The 20,085-nt window shown below is 38.4% G+C and overlaps 1 protein-coding gene across 1 annotated transcript; it reads left to right on the top strand.

The window, feature by feature from the left end:
• Positions 1-336: 336 nt before the first annotated feature.
• On the top strand, positions 337-15,177 carry LOC309705547 (cytohesin-3-like). The gene is made up of 13 exons (XM_082531454.1): positions 337-485; positions 992-1,065; positions 1,316-1,380; positions 3,209-3,275; positions 5,233-5,351; positions 6,935-7,015; positions 7,144-7,256; positions 7,535-7,683; positions 9,241-9,352; positions 9,457-9,533; positions 9,626-9,697; positions 9,928-10,076; positions 12,682-15,177. Exons 1-13 carry the CDS (start codon positions 446-448, stop codon positions 12,764-12,766), a joined length of 1,203 nt encoding a protein of 400 aa, XP_082387580.1. The 5' UTR covers positions 337-445; the 3' UTR covers positions 12,767-15,177.
• The last annotated feature ends 4,908 nt before the right edge of the window (positions 15,178-20,085 follow it).

Below are 20,085 nucleotides of genomic sequence, written 5' to 3'. Positions count from 1 at the left end.
GCATTCCTCAGTCATTTTTGAATAAACAAATATTTTAATAGCTTAAGCATTAGCTGCTGATCCAATATTCATAAACTGGAGTGCTTCTGTGAAAGCAGTGCATTTGAATGTCTTCTCCACCACCTCAGAAAAATCGCCGTTGTTTTAAATTAAAAATGCCTGATTTCATCCTGTTGATGTTATGACATTACCTTTAGTGGTCACAGCTGCAGTGTTTGTGTAATAACGTGTAATAGCGATAAGGTCATGAATGAGCTGTCTGTTGCTCAATGGGCATTTTACCATGTTTCACATCATCAGACGAGTTGTAAGCGGTGCTGTTGGCTGAGCTCTGGAGCGCCTCCAGTGTCGCTGCTGTGTCTCCGAATGGCAGCGCCGGCCCTCTTTTCACTCTGACTGAGTTTGTTTCCTGTGCAGCCGTCAGTCGCTCTGCACCATCAACAACATGGCCATACGCAGAAAAGACAGCTTCCTCTGGGGAAAAGGTATGCCTATTAATCTTTTACTTTCAATCGTTGTCATAAGCTGCCGCTTCTTTAAAACTAAAAGTGGTTTTGATGATGTTTGTGTTGACTATTTGTGTGGTTTAGTTTAGAACTCAAACTGCTTACAACTGCTGCTTTGAATATCATGCTATTTTCATATTACTTTCGATGCACAATAATGTCTTTGCCTAGGAAGGAAACTGAACTTTTTTACAATGTTATAAAAAAAATTACTTGGACTTAAATTCTGCTTTAGTGGCTGCACTGCACTCAAAGTAACCTTTCTTGTTCAAAAGAGGAAGAAAAGCAGCTATTTTAAGCGTGTTGATTGACCACTTCTCTAACCTGTGAAGGGTGAAGGTGTGATATATGAATGTGTGTGAAAATGAGCGCGCGGGGGGGGGGGTTGTCAAGACAGTCCACAGAGTTGCATGGCTAATTAATGCATTATCAAGTGTATTTATCCCCATCCTGAAGTGTAACTGATGCTTTCTGTCACCCAACAGCTCCAATCAAACTCCCACCAGAAGCGAGGAGGCAGGGTGAGGCGCATGAGTTTGAGCTGCTGGATGACATTCAGGTACTGCGGTGAATATTTTCCTCTAAGGTCTCGTTATTCTGCTGTATGCACCCACTCCTAGCAGCCTCGGCAGAGTTTTTCACAGCGCACAAAAGGCCATTCGTACATAACATTTAATTGAGATATGAAGGATTTGAAGGCTGCTTTATAATAGCCGACAAACTGACCATGAATCATTGAGTCTGCGAGTATCTGTGATGTAACACCAAACCTTGGTCTTTCTCTAACGTCACTGCCTTCTTTCTTGCAGAAACTCAGATTGGAGATCAATCACGTCATGCCTAAAATCCACAGCCCTGAACTGAAGGAGCAGAAGTGAGTATGAGGACAAGCATTCTTATAGCAGCTATTCTCTGAGTCAGCATGGCTTCTTCCTCTTGTTTAAGCGACACTTTGATTCAGCTTAGTCTCCTACACCACACGTAATGCTCAGTCGCACAGCCACCTTTACTCAGATTTGCATTTGACCAAGTCAGAAGCAGGGGCATTTCAGTGTGATGATGCACTGCACAAGCCTGATAAACAAATCGGATTAACTGTTTTAGGTTGTTAGTGTTAGGTTTACCACCAATTAGACCAGGATGCCACTTTTCAGACCAACCATTCCCATATTTAGAATCCCAAAGCCCACTATGTAATCTGTAAATATTCTGTGGCCCAAACATTTAGTTGCATCTCTAAGTGATACTTTTGTCACATCAGGGAAACCCTTTGCTTTTAACTAAGAATATAACCACAATACAACTAGCTGGCAACCAGCTGACAACCATTAGTTTTTCAATCTCACACAAGGATTTTCCATTGGAAAACTGCTCTCAGCTCCTTTTCTCCCAGGGAATATTTTCCTGATGAGCTCATTAGTTGATAATTTCAGGTCATCTTGTATTTATTTGTGATTGATGAGTTATTAGCCAAAAAAAAAGCACAGTTTTATCATCAGATTCAGCTCTTGTTTTAGCTAGCTAGTAGTTCAAGAAACCCAAAAGCTCAAATTGCGACTTCATAAAGAGATTTCGCAAACTGTTGGCTGGTGTAGCTACGTCCATCGTTTACACGATATAAAATGGTTTCATTTTTATTTTTGCTTTTTGTTGGAAATATTTAATTAGAATTTTTTTACAGTGATTAAAACAACCTTTCCCGACTCATATGCAGTACCTAAACCACCCTACAGGGGGCTGTGGTCCACACATTGGGACTCACTAATAATACTGGACCAAAATGAACGTGTATATGCCTTTAATATCACAGACGGAGAGGTATTTTATAACCTATATGCTGGTGGTGGCCTTGAGCAGTCAGGAGGGGCAGGGGCCCTCTGTTTAATTTGCTTGTCAAGCCTTTTCACTTGACACTTGCAATCACTTTCTCCATAAATAGTTCCACAAAGAGCAATTTTTACTGCTTTCCTTTTAAAACAAATCCACACAGTTTAATTCAGGTACTTCACATCTGTGCTACCCTTTATTTTAACCTTTTACCCATTATTTTGCTAAATGTTTCAAAAGTTTTTAGTCATCTTTGGAGGCTGGTAATTAGAGACAATGTGTTTTGGAGGAGACACTGTGATCCGGCACGAACTGAAGCACCAGCTGTAATAAAACAAAGTTAATGAGCACGCTTACAGTCACAGAAATTTGGAGAGAAAAATGTCTTTTGACACTATGGGGAGTCCTTATTTGGAGTTTCTGCTTTTTGCTGTTGCACTTATGAGGCGATAATAGTCTAGTGTGACACTACATTTACACATAGCTGCATTACTGGCATCGCAACCTCAGTTTCTGAGTACTGCTGCACGCACGCCACAAAAACACCGACCACTTATCACAAAGCGCTCGTTATCGGAAAGTAGTTTGGAGTGTGATAAATGAATTCACAGAAAAAATGATTTATTTTAACTTGAACATTGATCAGTCACAAAGTTAACTTTTCATTGTCTTTTATACCAATATATGTATTATTTATGTTTAGTAAATCAAAAACTGCTGAAGTAAAGGAAACCAAACATTAATCCAGCAATCTGCTCCTCATATTCAACACGAAAAAACAGACAAACACAGCTCTCAGTTCAAAATAAACAACAAAATGAGCTACAAAACTTTATGATTTATAACATTACAACATTTTTTGTCTTCTGTTGCAGTAAAAATGTTGCGAGGAACAGGAAATTCCTACGTGGGAAAAAGAAATTTAACATGGACTCCAAAAAAGTGAGTTGATATCATATTTGTGTGTACACATTTTCATACATTAAGGAAAGATTTTTAATTTAATCTACAAAGTAAGACAATCCTTTGTAAGACTTTTTTAAAAACTCCATATCTTCCAGTGACAGTGACAGGAGCAAACAAAGAAGCTAGGTGTTGCTATAGATGGATTTATGTAGTCGCCTGTAGTTTATATGGGAGATACCAGTCTGAAGCACGCACTAACTACTCACTGAGCAGAAATAAAACTTGAAAAAGTGTGACACGAGTGCGACACGAGCTGAAAATAAACATCTGTGAACATTTAATTAGCAATCCACTAGTCAGACCAAACCAGTTGCAAGGAGGTTTTCACCAACTAACCCTTAACATCACATGGTCAGTGGTCACATGACTGCAAAAAACATCAGAGCAAGAAAGTCTGTTTAGGGTGGAGGTCCAGACAGATGGATGGGTCAACCAAACATCGGTATATGCTATATTTCTGTTTTAAGTCATCCTCAGTGTTTCTTTTACAAACTAAATTGTAGTAAAAGGGTGTCAGTGCTGTTTCTGTTAAAGTAGCCTCAGATATTGATGTCACTTTTATCATGATGTCATGTAAGAATTATAATGAAGGTCCTGCAACCTTAACCAAGTAGTTATTTTAACCTTTGACTCCAATAACTTTACATTAAAACGCCTAATTTATGTCTTAAAATAAAGACAAGTACCAAGGGTATATGAAGGGGAAGCTATCCACACGGACAAACAATCATTTTTCTTGAAAAGGTCAGTATTTTAACACGAGAGTCTGTGGGGACTGATTTGAAGCCACCTTCAAGTGGCCATTAGAGGAACTAAAGGCACATCTTGGGCTTCATGTACAGGTTTGTCTTTGTGCCTAAGCCTTGACTAGGTTTGTTAACATAATAGTTTCTATTTTTCAGCATTTTTAAACTTTAATCTTTAGCAGCATATCAGTGCCTCATCCAGTAACCCAACCATTGTGGGTGGCACAAGCATTATCCAGTAGGATAAGGGGAGGAGCCAACACCTGTAGGGTCACTGCTCATGAGCTGTATACCTGTAGATTATACATAAATGGTGCTATTTCTTAGTGCATACTTTTATATTTACTTCTGACATGCACAGTGTTGTTTATTTCAAGAGATTAAAGGAAACTTTGTTAGTCACAGTAAAAGTTTTAATTCTACTTTCACTCACTTCAACATCTCTGTATCAGAAGGTCAACAGCAACACGGTGACAGATATCTCCACACACAGCGGATGTCGAGTTGAGAGATGTGTATGTGATGCTCAGAAGTGCAACCAGTGCACAGGCACAGACGCACAACACGAGCAAAAGCGAGAAAAACCACATCCTGTTCCCTGAAGTGGGGCAGAGACGTCACTTCACCACTGCGACCTCCATCTTTTTCTTTTTCTTTTTTTTTGCTTCCTTCCTTTCTGGGTCTTCAGCTCAAAGCTGAGTGTCTGCAGGCCTGAGTGCAGAGCGGGCTCAGGCCTGCAGACAAGTGGGTGGATAACACGCTTATAGTCTTCTTGGGGTTAAGGGTGCTAAGCGGAATTGATTTGGTTAGCAGGAGTATGCACTCAGAATTAAGAGTCATATTTTGAAGAACTGTCTCTAAGTACCTTTTTGAGATGCAGCAATAACAACATGCGGTATTCATTCAACCCTTCACATCTTGTGTGCTGGTGCTTGGTGGCGACCGTGACTTAAAAGGAGAAGAAGAAAACTTTTTTAAAGTGTGATACGACTAGGTTAGAATTAGCAGCACTGACAAGAAGAACTAAAAGCTGTGGCCAAAACTTAACACGAAGCTTCCTGTCGCTTAATTTGCCTTCTCGATGAAAACACACCACAGACATTTAATTCACTGATTAAAAATTTGTCCTCCTAGTTTTCAAATTCATTTCTTACATGTCTGACTTTCCATTTCCCCCCTTGCTTCAGGGTGTCCAGTACCTGGTTGAAAATGGCCTTCTCGAATGGCGGGCAGAGTCTGTGGCAGAGTTTCTTTACAAAGAGGAGGGGCTCAATAAGACCGCCATAGGAAACTTCTTGGGAGAAAGGTGGAGTATTAGTATAAGTTTCCCTGCTCCTTCTTTAAAGTTGTGAGATTTAACTAAAAAAACATTAACGTGTGTGCTGAACTTACTAAGCAATTTAATGAGAAACTGCAGCAGGTTACTTTAGACCAATTTATGTAGGTACGTTAAAAAGCCACCAAGATTCACTTTTCACCAGTTTTCCACCCACATACATGATTGGTTTCAGTTTGCACACTAAACATAAAACCATATATCCACCTCTCACAATGGAGTGTTTTTTTGTTTGGGTTTTTTTGTGGGCTGTAGTGTTAGGGGGTTGGAGGGTATCATCAGGGGGGGGGGAGCTGTTTTGAAAGCACCATTTGATGGTTTCAATGTTCCATTAAATATTTTCCAGTGATGTGTGAAAACATTTGTTTGCCCAAAATTTGACATTTTTGTATTGTAGTGCACTCTGTAGACAGACAACCTTTTTCCAAAGGTTGGAACCATTTGTCAAAAACTCCTCTTTAAGATTTTACATAACAAGAGATGGTCCTTTGCATATCTTAAAATGAAATAAATACAACCTCAGATGAACAACAGCATGAGACACATTGCACAGTGTCATTGTTTATTTAACAAATACTGAACCAAAATGCAGAAGCAACGTCTGAAAAACTGAAAAAGTGCACAGCATGATTCAGTATTTTGTAAAACCAATTGTTTATCAGATCACTTTCTGTATGAATTTATCGTTCTCTCACATCAGCGTGAGAGAAACGCAGCCCACTCTTCTTTACACAGTTGTTTCAATTCATTGAAATTCGCAGCATTCGTTTACGCAAAGCTCCTTTAAAGTCTCACCACAGCATTTCAGCCAGGTTGAGCTGTGGGCTTTTGCTGGGCCATTGCGACACCTTGATTCTTTTGTTTTTCAGCCATTCTGTCCTGATTTGCTGCTGTGTTTGGTATCATTGTCCTGTTGACCCAGTTTGGGATGAAGCTTAGACGAGGGACTAATAATAGAATAATTTGGTTTACAGAGGATACATTTAAAGACTGCAAGGTCCCCAAATCATCACCCCTCCTCTACTGTGCCGACAGTTGCTATTAGGTGTTTGTGCTAATATGCTAATAATGTGCATTATTCGGTCATGTCTTGTGGTTTATTCCAATCCAACTTTGCAAATCTAAATGACGCTGCCACGTCCTTTTTACAGAGAAGATGCTTTTTCCAGGCACCCCTTCCAAACAAGCCATACTTGTCATGAACTTTAACCTTTAACCTGCCTTTTTGTATTTCTTTGATCATTGTACCTGACCTTACAAGATGTTCCCTGATAGGAGGATTGTAGCATTGTAGGAACACAAACCTGAATGCTCCAGACTAGCATACTGCTTTTATAGTTTATTATCAGCTTATCAAGTGTAATTCATTAGAAATGCCTGGAAAAGGTGTACTTAGTTTGAAAATGTTCTTATTCACATGACTTCGTGACTTTCATGTATGTTGTGAAACCAGTGTGCTCTGACGGTAAATGTGTATTCTATATTTGAGCCTCATTTTGAGGGTTGTGGTTTTCATTATTCAATTATCTTTCATTGTTTTGGTTGTCACACAGGGAGGAAATGCACCTGAAGATACTGAAAGCGTTTGTTGGTCTGCATGAGTTCTCAGACCTGAATCTGGTGCAAGCACTGAGGTTTGTGAAAGGAAGCTTGGAGTGTTGCAGCAGTTTTACCTTTAGTCTTGCTTTCGTCCTTATTATGAAACCCTCCTCCTTCTTACCAGCCCGTGTGTGTTGTTTTTCTTTTTCTTCCACCTTTGCAGGCAGTTTCTGTGGAGCTTTCGTCTCCCAGGAGAAGCTCAAAAGATTGACAGGATGATGGAGGCGTTTGCAGCTCGCTACTGTGGCTGTAACCCCGGGGTCTTCCAATCCACAGGTACAAGCACAAAGAGGCTGATTCATTTTCCCACACACTCCAATTAAAACACACATTTTTGCTTCTGTAATTACAAAATTCTATACAAGACTCATCACCTGCTAAGAAAAATCTGCTTTTCTTTCTGAAAAATAAACCCAAAGCCAGAGAAACATCTCAGGCCTCCCTGATTAAAGTTAACAGATTATCCAATAAAACTTTTTTTGGCCTAAGCAGCTGTCAGCTGCGTACACTCAAGAAGGTGATGAAGAAAGCTAAACTGTGGTTTTCTGTTACAGACACCTGCTACATCCTCTCTTTCGCCATCATCATGCTCAACACAAGTCTCCACAACCCCAACGTGAAAGACAAACCCACTCTGCAGCGATTTGTTTCCATGAACAGAGGCATCAACAACGGCGAGGACCTGCCCACTGAGCTGCTCACGGTCAGCTGGCTTCATTATTTCATGGCTTTGTCAGGCCCTGCTTGTACAGTTAGGTGATAGAAAAACCAAGGCGCTGATTGGTGACAGCATTATAGTTTACTCTAATATCCTTTAAATGTATTGCAGAAGTACTGCAATGCTCCTTGGTCAGGGTGGTCAACTGACTGCAGGGCATTTCTTTCATCTCCTTACGCAGCTTACCCTTACTTCTTTAGTGACACCAATAATCTCTGATGGGTTTCCCCAGTAGTACATCATTCTTGCGCAGTGAAATGCAGTTATACCTTAAATCACCCTTCGTGTTACAGTGTTACCTCGGGGTAAAGTTTATGTTATTTTCAGCACTGACTGGAAGCAAGTTTGAACAGAAAATTTAATAGTTGCCTAAAAGTGGCTAGGCAGTAGATAATTTGAAAGTAAAGTAATGACGCAAATTAATGGTTGATATATTGGTTAAAGAGACAGACTAACTGTTTGTTAAAAGAAAAGATAGCACTTGAAATAGCTAGCTAAAATTAATAATATACTTCAGAAATCATTTAAAATTAACAGCAGCAATTTGTTTGCTAATTTTGTGTATACTAAGAAGAAACCACACTCAATTAACATACTTTAAATTATGACCAGTTGAAATGCTAAAAGTATAAATAAACTACATTTATGACAGAATAGCAGATAAAAACTTGGAACAGTTATTAGCAGTGTTATTTAGTTAATAACATGATTAAGTATCACCATCAGTTTAACTAATGTGCTAATTTAATGTTAGTTTTGGAAAAACAGCTAAAGTTAAGCTAACACTGGATTTGTTCAAGCATACTGTAATATTTAAGCAGGTAAAATGCTTGGCTAATAACATGACTAAATAAAATTAGCGACAAAATATGGCTAGTAGTTAAATGTTAGCTAACAGTTGAAGTCATTAGCTAACAGAGCAAAGCTGTTAGCTAAACGTTGCAGATTACTGGTTGAAATTAGTTACTTGAATAGTTAATTACAAATAATTAGTATATAATTTTATTAAATAGATAATAAAAGCAGTGAGTGAATGGTTGAAAAACGCAGTACATTATAGGTTGAAGAAAGCTAGTCCTTCCAGAGTACTTGAGTTTTCTTTAAATACTAAGATACTGTTCTTTTTACTTATTTAATAGACCTAACCATGTATCCCAACATGAAGTAATGTTATTTAAAAAAATCACTGTCATGTAAAAATATCTAAAAATGTTGGTATTGATCAGGCTAAAATAACCTGGTGATTTTATATGAGTTTATCTGGATGTTTAGGAATCAGGAAAAGACCCACATTTGGGGTTATTTCTTGATGGTTATCTATAGATTCAGGGATTTTTTTCGTTGTTTCATTGTCTTGTGTTTTTTCCCCTATTGATATGCTGATATACGTTAGGTTCCTTTGATGCTAATCTGTTAACCTTTAGTAAAAATGTCACATCCGTGTTTCAACATGATTTCTTGTGTACACTGCACTAAATTACGCAAATCAGAATTTTAAAAATGCTTATTCGATGTTTCTGTGCACTTTCAAATTATTTTCAGAAACTGTACACAAGCATCCGTAGTGAGCCGTTCAAAATCCCAGAGGATGATGGGAATGACCTCACACTGACGTTTTTTAATCCAGACCGCGAGGGTTGGCTCCTTAAAATAGGTGAGATGAAGAAACTAACACCACACCATAAACCCGGACTCCAAGACAGGACGTCAGAGCTTCTCTTTGCTCGTGTTTCTAATGTCTTGTTTGCTTCATTGCAGGTGGTCGAGTTAAAACCTGGAAGAGAAGGTGGTTCATTTTGACAGACAGCTGCTTGTACTACTTTGAATACACAACAGTACGTTTATTTATTTTTTCTGCCGCTACATAAGTCAGACATGATGACAATAAAACATGGCCATGTCAAACATCTTCACTCTCATCCTGCAGGATAAAGATCCAATTGGGATTATTCCTCTGGAGAACCTGTGTGTCAGGGCACTACAAGACTCAAGCAAACCGGTAGAGCATCATTCACTTTCTGCATCACATTGTATGACTGCTGAGTTTCCACACACATATTATTTGCCACCCCAGCCCTCAATGAATCATACAGCAGTTGCTAAATGAATTTCTAGCGCAAGTGCTCAAAACAGTGAGTCAGGAGGCTATCAGAAGATTATTAAAATAAACAAAAGGCATATGCACACAGTAACGGTGCTACATGTGGGTCTGCATGTGTGTTTAAACAGTTCTGCCTGGAGTTATATAATCCTAAAGGACAAAAGATCAAGGCCTGCAAGACGGAGAACAAAGGCAGAGTGGTCCAGGGTAAACACCAGTCGTATAAGCTCAGTGCAGCCAGCGCAGAGGAACGGGACGACTGGATAGATGCAATCAGGTGAGAGCAACTGATGTTGCAGAGGACACGTGGGCGGCCACGTGTGTCAGTGACTCATGTTTATCGAGGCTTAATGTGAAGCACATGATCAGGAAGAGTTCAAACAAGCAACAGTGATCAAACTTATATGACCTACATGTCATCTCAAATCTAAACCTGCAGTTTTATAATGCACTCATTGCCTGGTAACCATACAGAGCAAAGAAATCGTGTTATCTGTAGATAACCAATGGTTTAATAAAATAATAAAGTGTTAGCTAATTAATTTAAATTGCGCTGGGAGTTTTAAAGACTCTTGCGTGTTAGAATAAATATAACTAAACTTTCTACCTCACAGGCTGTTTTGTCAAAGCTACAAAGTAACAAATTGTTATTGTTTCTGACAGATATGCACAGAGTGTGCTTTTCATAGACACCTTGAACCACCAGCTATGGCAAAATTAGATGCTTAATGCAAATGGGTTTGAAACAGTGACAAAATCTGCATAGGAAGGAAAGAGTCTGTGTTTTACATCCTCTTTCAGTTTTCTGGTGACTTTAGTTCTCTGCCACCTCCAGATCCCCTGTTATATTCATATGATGCCATATATGATCCCAAGAGGCCTTTCAAGTCTGATGTCATTGTCTCAATTTAAGATTTATGTTGAGGGATGTTAGTCATGAGTGATGCTGCGTGGTTTGAATTACTCACTTTGAAAAAGTGCTGATCCCAAGCTTAATGGCCATACTGAAATCAGGCTTGGTTTCACATGGTGTGCACTATAGCCTACACCATGAGTTTAGTTAGTAAAAATACATTTCTATTATACATTTCTATAGAAATATGACAAAGTGCTCCATAAGAAAATGCAAAAAGACAAAGACAAAAGGTTGCCTAAATGAAAGGTCAAAAAGATGAGTTTAAGGTGCTTTTTCAGGCTCAGTGGGAGAGACTTCAAGAGTCTGGAGGTAACTGATGCAAAAGCTCCATTTTCTTTAATTTTCAGCCTTTGGTGCTATATAGACACCAGACCTAATGGGGCCTGCTAGGGACATATGTATGTAAAAGTTCACTGATGTTGTGATGCTTGTGCTCACCTATTCAGAGCTCTAAAAGTCTAAACCAGAGTCTTAAAGTGGACTATGAAGTTAATGGGGAGCCCATGCAACTGAATTAGCAATGGTGTGAATACTTAGAGTACTTAGATATGTAACATGAGCATCCAAAGTGATGTCTGAATCAAAAGACATCCTACTAAAGATTCAGCAAAAGTGGGAAGGGGACCTAGAGTTTTCTTTATCTTAGACACAAATCTGCCAGAGCACAAGCAAGACAACTTTTGTCCTCATTTAGTTAGAGAAAATTGTCATCCATCTGACTTTTAATAGTCTAAGCACCTACGCGTAATCTGTAACTTAGAGGGAGTGACTATAACAGAAATAGTAAGGGCCCCAGAATAGAACCCTGTGGCACTCCACAGGCTAGAGAAGTGGAAGGACCTGAACTTAGAAGCAGGCACAGAAATGAAGAAAGCCACTCCAAAGCAGGCTTTTATACACCCACTTAGCATCTCAACCTGTCAAGCATAATGTCAGGTCATTATTTTAAAAGTGGGTGGGTGACATGCTTCACACAGTAGTGCTAATAATAATGTATAACAAGGATGTCAACCACATACAGCCCACTTTGATCTTAAGTGAAGTGAAACACTGTCAGTGTAAAGACATTTAAGTACACATTTAATCTCTGAGATATCTTAATACAAGATCAATAAATGTTCAATTTCAACAGCACAGCTCATTTTTTCTACATGATAAAAATGTAAAATTACATAAAAATTTCTGGTAGCTCACTGCTCAGACTGTTCTGTTTTTATAAAATATAAAGTTTTTTGTCGATTAATGAAAAAATTCAGTTTTTTTTGTTTGTTTTTTTTAAAAAAACATGTGCCCTTTTTCATATTTTGCAAAACCGTCCAGCAGGCCAGATTTTAGTCTTTGCTGGGCTGATTTTGGCCCCCTGGACTTATGTTTGACATCCCTGTTGTTGGCTGGAAACTGCAAGACATTAAAAACACAAAAGCATTCAATGCAGGAGACGCTTGTACCCAGAAATCACTTGACAGCACTGATGCTAAAGGACTCCCAGTGTAAATTTCTCTGGCCTTGACAAAACATCAGTCCCTGTGCTTGTTAGTGGGTAGTCAGTGAGGGACGACGAGGGTATTCATTACATGAGCTACCATTTGGTTAGTTACACGGCCACAACATGGGATCATTATCAAAATGTATCACGCTAACATTTTTATTGGACATTAGAAGTAGAATAGAGGCTGGTGGGAAAGCTGTAAATATTTAGATTCAAGTGATTAAGGGTTAATGCTAAGTTAGAGTGATTACAGTCATCATCAAGATTGAATATCTGAAAATGTCCATCTCAGTGTTCTTAAGATCATGCATTAAGAAAGGCCTACAAAGAGTTCAATAAAGTCATTTTACAGTCATTCTTTAGTGATTTCCACTCACCAAGGTTCTCAAAACTGAAAAAAATGCTTAAAACTGCTACTTCTACTGTTACTCGAAGGTCTTGGTTTTCAAACTAAATCTGTTAAATGTTGTTTCTCAGGGCGAGCATCACCAAGGACCCTTTCTATGACTTGGTGACACTACGCAAAAGAAAGATCATCAGCAACACTTCCTCAAAGGACTGACACAGCACCATCAGGGATCATGGATGAGTTTGACTGATGAATCATGTTTCATTTTAATGACTGCTCACGAAAGATACAACCAAAACGTCATTGCTCTGTATTTCAAAGAACTGCGCAAATTGGGATGTGATAATTGTAGTGTAAAAAGGAGAAAAGTGAACCGTGGTTTTCACATTACTTCTGCAAAATGAATGCACTGCTGCTCCGACTTCAGGGGCGACAAGTCTGACGGACAAACATCTGCTGCAAAGCTATAACAATCATGAAAGTCTAACCCAGAAGACATACAATGACCACAAAAAGACTCAAACGACTCCAGAGAGCCATAAAACAACTACAAAGAGACAGAAAACGAACTCAAAGAGACATAACAAAGACACAAAAGGAGACTTCAGGGACATAAAACGACTTTAGACACAGAAAATGACCACAAAGATTAAACAGCTTCACACAAAAAAACACAGATAGACTTGAGCAAGACATAAAATGACTAGAAAGAGACACAAAACAACTGCAAAGAGACAGAAAACAACTTCAAAAAGAAACAAAATGTTTTTGAAGTGAAACATATTGACTTCACTGAGACACAAAATGCCAACAAAGTATCAAAATATAAATTGATGCACGCCTTTTAGACATGCACACTTTTCTGTTAATATGAAAGCATCTGAACTTGTCAGCTTATTGAATAAATGTTCACTGTGGTCACTTTGTTGTGAAAGCTGAGATGGCATTTGCTCGGTCAGACCTGGTAGCATTTATGTTACAGATTCAATGCATGCATGAATAAGGTTGGAATTACATGTGCCTTTACTTCATCTTCAGTTCCTTTTTAAAAAATACTTACAAAAGACCAACGTCTGGCACCTTTTCACATCTGATGTCAATGTGTCATAAACCAGCATTTGCAGAGACTAGAGGTCTTGTAGGGTCACTGTTTTTAAGACTACAGCTAGATTCCTAAATTGGATACCTAGAGAAAAACAGGTAGTTGTCAAATCTCAGCACAGAAACTTCATGAGTTTGGTTTAGGACCACAGCTGGATCTACTGATGAAGTGAATTCAGAGATTGAATTTGAGATTGAAAACTCGATTTCTTTTGAAAGTATCTCCCATCATGGTGTCCTTGTGCATGCAGCCACTGGCTGAGATAACAGAGAGAGCACAAGTACTGGTTTTCAATAATGTTTGCATGATTGAACTTCAATACTTGCAGGAGAAAAAAAAAACTTTTATTGGAATATAAGAAACAGAAAGATCGGCTTAACACTGGTCTGACTGAGTTTTATGACCACCTAACATCAAAGGACTGAGATAACAGAAGAACGCCACAACTTTTGAAAACTGTCAGAATTTAATTTAGACTTTAGACATTTGTGTGCAGCCAAAAATGATTATAAAAGTAAAATATCCTTTTTATTGTACACTGGAAAAAATCGGAAAACGTATTCAGGATCAGAACAGGTCTATAAACACTGTAGAGAGCCTTTCTTGATTCATTAGTTCCCAGTTTAACTTGGATTAAACCCGATGAATCCAAGGTCCACTACTGACGATGTGTCCCAAATTTTAAAATGATAAACTAGATTAGATCCCTAATCCCTAAACCTCCCTTATCAGGGACTGTAACATCTAGTCCTTTTTACTGAATCAGATTAAATCTAGAAAGGTTTCCAATGAAAACAGCATTGTCCAAACAAATGAGACTCAAGGTCAAGGTTTGACACAGTTATCGGGATCTGAATTAGGTTTGTGGCTTGCAGCTATTTATAGAAGTCTTTCTTTTGCATTAATTACAAATCTGCAGCATCAGACAGCAGCAGGATTCGTCTGTGAGCATCTAAAACGAGAGAATAAATGCAACCAAATAAAAAATGAAAGAATGCTGTCATTTTAACAGAATAATGCGAACTGAAAAGGAAACAGAACTTTTTTTGTGAACCTAAAGAAATTTTTACAAAAATTAACCACAGAAATGAAGCAACAACACAAATACAATGGCACAGATGTTTCTGTATGTGTACTTGTAAACTCTTAGTCTCCCCGTGGCTGCAGACTATTTGAAGTTACATATATTTATTTGTTCATATTAGAATATTTAAAGTAGATGATTTTACAGACCAATGTAGCAAATAAAATGTACAGGTTATTGTAAATGTGTATCAAACAGTTAAAAAGCACTCGTACTTGTTTCTTGACCCTGATGTGCTATAGTCACACTTTAGCTTGTGTAAAAATGCATTTAGCACTTTTGTAAACCTGTTCCAGCTGTTTTGTAAATGAAAATATGATTTTTTTTGTTATTGTATATTCAAATGAATTTTAAGTTATAGATCTTTGTACAGCATGTTTTAGATCATTTTTTGTATAATTTAATGACTTTATACTTGTGTGGTAATCAAACTACTTTTCATGTATTAAAGTATATCGTATATTAAAATTGTGCAGTTCTTTTTCCAGTAGATGGCGCTACTTTACCACTCCACACCCTTTCTTTTGATCAGGAAGCTCATGCTGAATTATTAACCCCAACAGTGACTCGCTGAATATGTTAACCAGATTATTACTGTGATGATTACTGTGCGAGGTACGACATCATATCATCATATGTTATCTTGTTATTTTCGCTCCTGTTATTATCAGATTAACATGATATGTGATGTGTAGAGGCTTTTCCTGTGAAGATGCAGCATGTCTGATGTTGCGATAGAGATGTGGTTTCCTGGGAGCAAACATGCAAGAGAGAAAAAATATATATATATATATCTTCTCACAGCTTTATTCAAACCTACAGCGTATTGGCTCATTTCTTTGTGCCAAAGAAACGTGTTTCTTTATGCAACTTTGCATCATCTAACCTTTGTGTTTAATTGACTTCTCACAGAAAATAATAGCTGAAAAATTTAAACCTATCTCCCCTCAAAAGTATGTGAACCTACACAGCTCAAACTCAAAGAATGAAGTCGAAATAACTCTGTAGTTTTCTTTGTCAATTTCATGAATATTTCTCTCACAGTAGCCTGATATGGTTTATGTTTATACCACCTTATCTGCCACTCATAAAATGACACATACCAAACCCATATTAGTCAGCATAGTAAACAGTCACATGTTGACTCGTGGTTATTGCAAAATGATCACTCCAGCTAAAAGCACGCTCACTGCTCCGCTGTTTGAAGGGGGCGGACAGATGTGTCCCGATTCGGTCAGACGGTGAGATGTGTGCACTATTTGGAAACAGTTACTTTGAAGCAAACTTACTTATTTCCACTTTCAAAGTGCCATGCCTTCTACTTTAGAGTCTTGGTTTGGATTCTTATCTGTAAGAAACTCACTCAATCAAATTACAAAACGGTCTCACAGGCTGATTGGTGAGCCACAGCTGAACCCAGCATCCTTGCACAGCAGGCAGATGTTTTCACTGTTACACCCTTCACACAGTGAGTTTCACTCTCTTTCTTTCTTCAGGATGCAGGTTTACAGTCACAAAGTGCAGAAGAGCACGGCATGAAAGCAGGTTCCTGGAACCATCACTCGCATGAGTAAACAGCTTTCATGTGTTACTATTATTATCACTACGTTGTATTAGGCTTACCTGCTTATGCCATGCATGTGAGGATGGAGGGCTCCTGTGTGGACGATCCAGTCTATCCACAGGTACAAATAAACTAACGTGAACTTGATCTTTTTTGTTTGTTTGCTTGTTTCAGCCAGTTTGGAGGCTGCAGAATTAATTATTAAATCGAGAAACTTTACTGCTAACATCCATATTTCACGTGTGGCTAATTACACTTACAGTATTTAAATATGGGCAATATCAGTCCCCTATGAGACGTGCACGAGCAAGTCAACACTGAGCTCAGTGTTTAGAGCAGAGGTGTCAAATTCTCCTCTGTTCGCCATCTCAAGGGGTCTGGACCATTAAAACCATTGTAATCTACTTGGCTACCAGTACAGACTAGTATAAAAGAATGTCTCCCACTGAGTTGTGGTTGATTTGTGCCATTTTGAAGCTTCGAACTGAATGTTTTCACAGTTACCATCTGTGTTTTAAAACAGGTGTGATGAACGAGGGTGTGAAACTGCACACGCAACTGCTAACAACTTGTGATTAAAAAATAGTTCGCCGAGGAAATACCCAAGATAATTGCACTTTCTGACTCTTAGAGCAACCACAATTTGCAAAAGTAACTTAATGTTTTTTTCAGTATGACTTGAACTTATCAACTGAGCAGTCATGTCCCCTTGGGCTGCATTCAACACCCTGATGTACAGCTTCAATTGATGTGTATGATAAATGGACTCGAAGCACTAAAAGTGCTTTATACAACTTACACAACCGATAAAGATGTTCAACCCAATATCACGGCAAAACCTTGGTGGACTGGTATGGCTGTTACATGTTTTGCTGTGATACTGGGTTTGGGAGGTTTTGCTTTGTAGTGACTATAAAGGAGTTGAAGCCAGGAGCGGTTGTTTTGTTTTTACATAAACGACTTCATCCTAAATATCAGGATGTCAGCGCCTCTTCACTGTTATGGGGAGTGACTCCAGTCAGGTGAGTGACTTAAATACTGCGTGAATTCTGACTGTTTGGACAGTAAAAAAAACACCAACACAGCCACCGCAGCATCTATCGGTTAGTGAAGTTTTTCTGTGAACGTTTTGAGCTGAGCATTATCACAAGCAACATCTTGGCATTTTCAAAACAGGATGTCACAAATGAGAGGTGAAACTGAGGACAGTGTACATTTATAAGAACTTGCAGCATGATTTTCTTTTCTTGTTGACCTTAAAAGGAACCAAAACTTCTAAAGTAACCTTCATCTGTCATCCAATAAGCCTTTAAACTAGAAGCGGAGCACATGAGGTCATCAGGAAAGTGGTTACTGAGGTTGTAACCTAAGTAGGAAGTAGAATTATTATTTCCCCGAAGGGGGGAAAATCCCAAAGTGCAGACGCAATATTCAATCGACAACTGTATGATCAGTTCTGTTTGTTAGCAGCTTTCAAGATATCATTTTTAAATTTTGTGTGATTGTAGGTAACAATAAGAGCTCTTTTATGTTGCCCACAATTTATTTTTAATCGTGTTCAAACTTCACACCAATATGCTAGGCCGTGGGGTGTGCAAAATGGCTAAGCATTTGACCTTGAGCTTGACTGTTGGCACCCAAGGTCAAAGTTGACGATGAATTTTTCTTTTTTCAATAAACCGCATCGACTAATATATCAAATGAAAGGGCATGGCAGGAGCTGTACAACACACTTTTTGTTTTTTCAATATGATGCCCTATTATATATGTATTCTAATTTTTGCCTCATAACTTTTGCACTGTCCACTTCCTGCTGTGACAAAACAAATTTCCCACGTGTGGGACTAATAAAGGTTATCTTATCTTATCTTATAGTATAGTGATGCCATAAAGTTTTAAAAATTACACACTACATAAATATCTTAAAATCTCAAGTTTTTACAGCTTGCAGAAGCCAATTCTGCTCTAATCATACAGGGAAAATTAATAAAATACACCATTTTAATATGTAATGCCTCAAAGTCATGTTGTTGTAAAAGCTGGCTGATGTTAGCATGTTGTAATTAAAACATCATAAAACTTAAAAGTTTTAGTATACCCCTTGCAGTACTGGGGGGCAAGCAGCAAGCAGTCCTCAAAAAGCCATAAATAAGAATGTGTCTAGCTAAAACAGGTCACATGACTCGCAGCACCATCCTGTGGTACAGAAAGGTATTACAGAAAAGTACAACCCAGCCCTAATTTGGCTTCAGTTGATATCTCTTATATACAATACAGACACGTTTGATTTTTGATTTTGTTAGAGCTAGTTAATCGCTTTATTTAAACACAGAAATTTATAATAAGCACCTTTAAATTCACCTAACCCTCCCCAAATAGGTTAGTGACATATATTGTTGATCAATGGTCATGAGACTTTGCATAATTATGATGAAGAAACTGACCTCACAGCCTTTGTTCAAAGGAAGCTTTGTTCCTTCAGTGGGCTGGTTTCAGTCATTATTTAAATGCACTGTTTCTAAGGTTGGGGAAACCTGCAGTCAGCTGAGACTGAAGAAGGCACTTGCATGAGTGACGAAATGTTTCTCCCACTGAAAACGCTACGTCCAGATGAACAGAATCAACTTTTGGGGGTTAGCGAGATACAACAGGTTTTCACTGTGATGAAGGCGACTGCAGTCTTACCCTTACATCATCATGGTAACTAATGCTAAACTCAGAACCTGGTCCTGAGCAAATTATGTTCAGGGCTTTGGTTTAAACTCTTCTGTAGCTCAACATTTTCACTGATTTTCTCCACTACAATCTCTAACTGGAGTAATTAACTACTGGAGAGAAACAAAGCAGTGTGCAGCAAAGTTACACCAGTGCAAAAAGCACCACATATTTAGAAGAATAGACATTCATTCAGTTGGTCCTAGTGTACCCAAATTCCATTTTCCACTGCTGGAATTATGGCTAATAGATCAGACATTAGAAAATTAATCAGTCTGTATGCAGAGTAGATAAAATCTGATTAATTTCTCTGTGATCTGACCACAAACTAATTTGTAGGTCTCTGTCATTGGCCTCTACGACTGTCAGACATGAATGGACTGATACTTAAATGTATCCAGTTTTCTAGACAGTTTAAATCACCTGCAGCATTAAGTGGTGAAACAAATATGTACGTCCACTCATGGAGACAAAAAGTTACAATTTTCTGCAGCATCACCAACTCTTGACTTGTTTTTAACATCAGAGTGGATTACTTTTCTAGCTTACTCTATCTGATAATATCTCTGACCGAAGTAGGCGGTGCGCAATCGACCCAGATTGTGTGGAGGAAGAGTCAAATGATGCATTTTAAATGCTCCTTTACTGTCAGAGCCTGATACAGAAAGAGTTCAAGCTGCTAACCAGTGTGATTTCTCTTGAATCTGACTTGAGTTTTATGTTAAGTTGGGCAATTAAATGCAAAGAAGGCCTGACTTTTTATGTTGAACCTGCTTCATAGTCTAAGCCTCAGTTATTGGCTGAGAGTTATTGACTTTTTTTTTTTTTTTTTTTAAATAAGCACCAAACTGAAAATCTATAGGAACTTGCTTAAGGTCAGAAAGAGGCACCCCTCCCCATCTGTACCCCTCACCACGAAGCAGCACTCACCAGGAGACATCGTGTTCCTTCTAACTTTGTAAGCAGCATAAGACCTGACCCCCACCTCCTGCTGTGCAGTCAGGCAAAGCTTTGAATATTCGCTGTTGATCTTCATCAAATCTCAGGGCTCAAAAAGCGATCTCCCC

The sequence above is a fragment of the Aulonocara stuartgranti genome (genome assembly GCF_965226115.1).
Source record: "Aulonocara stuartgranti genome assembly, chromosome: 4".
Taxonomy (NCBI): Eukaryota; Metazoa; Chordata; class Actinopteri; order Cichliformes; family Cichlidae; genus Aulonocara; species Aulonocara stuartgranti.
Note: the sequence above shows the minus strand (reverse complement) of the source record. Positions and strands in the feature narration are given on the sequence as shown.

Excerpts from the sequence above, each read along its gene's own strand:
- LOC309705547 (XM_082531454.1), top strand. The coding sequence starts at position 446 with ATGGCCATACGCAGAAAAGACAGCTTCCTCTGGGGAAAAG. Across the intron at positions 5,352-6,934 it reads GGAAACTTCTTGGGAGAAAG|GGAGGAAATGCACCTGAAGA; the intron begins GTGGAGTATTAG and ends GTTGTCACACAG. Across the intron at positions 9,353-9,456 it reads GGGTTGGCTCCTTAAAATAG|GTGGTCGAGTTAAAACCTGG; the intron begins GTGAGATGAAGA and ends GCTTCATTGCAG.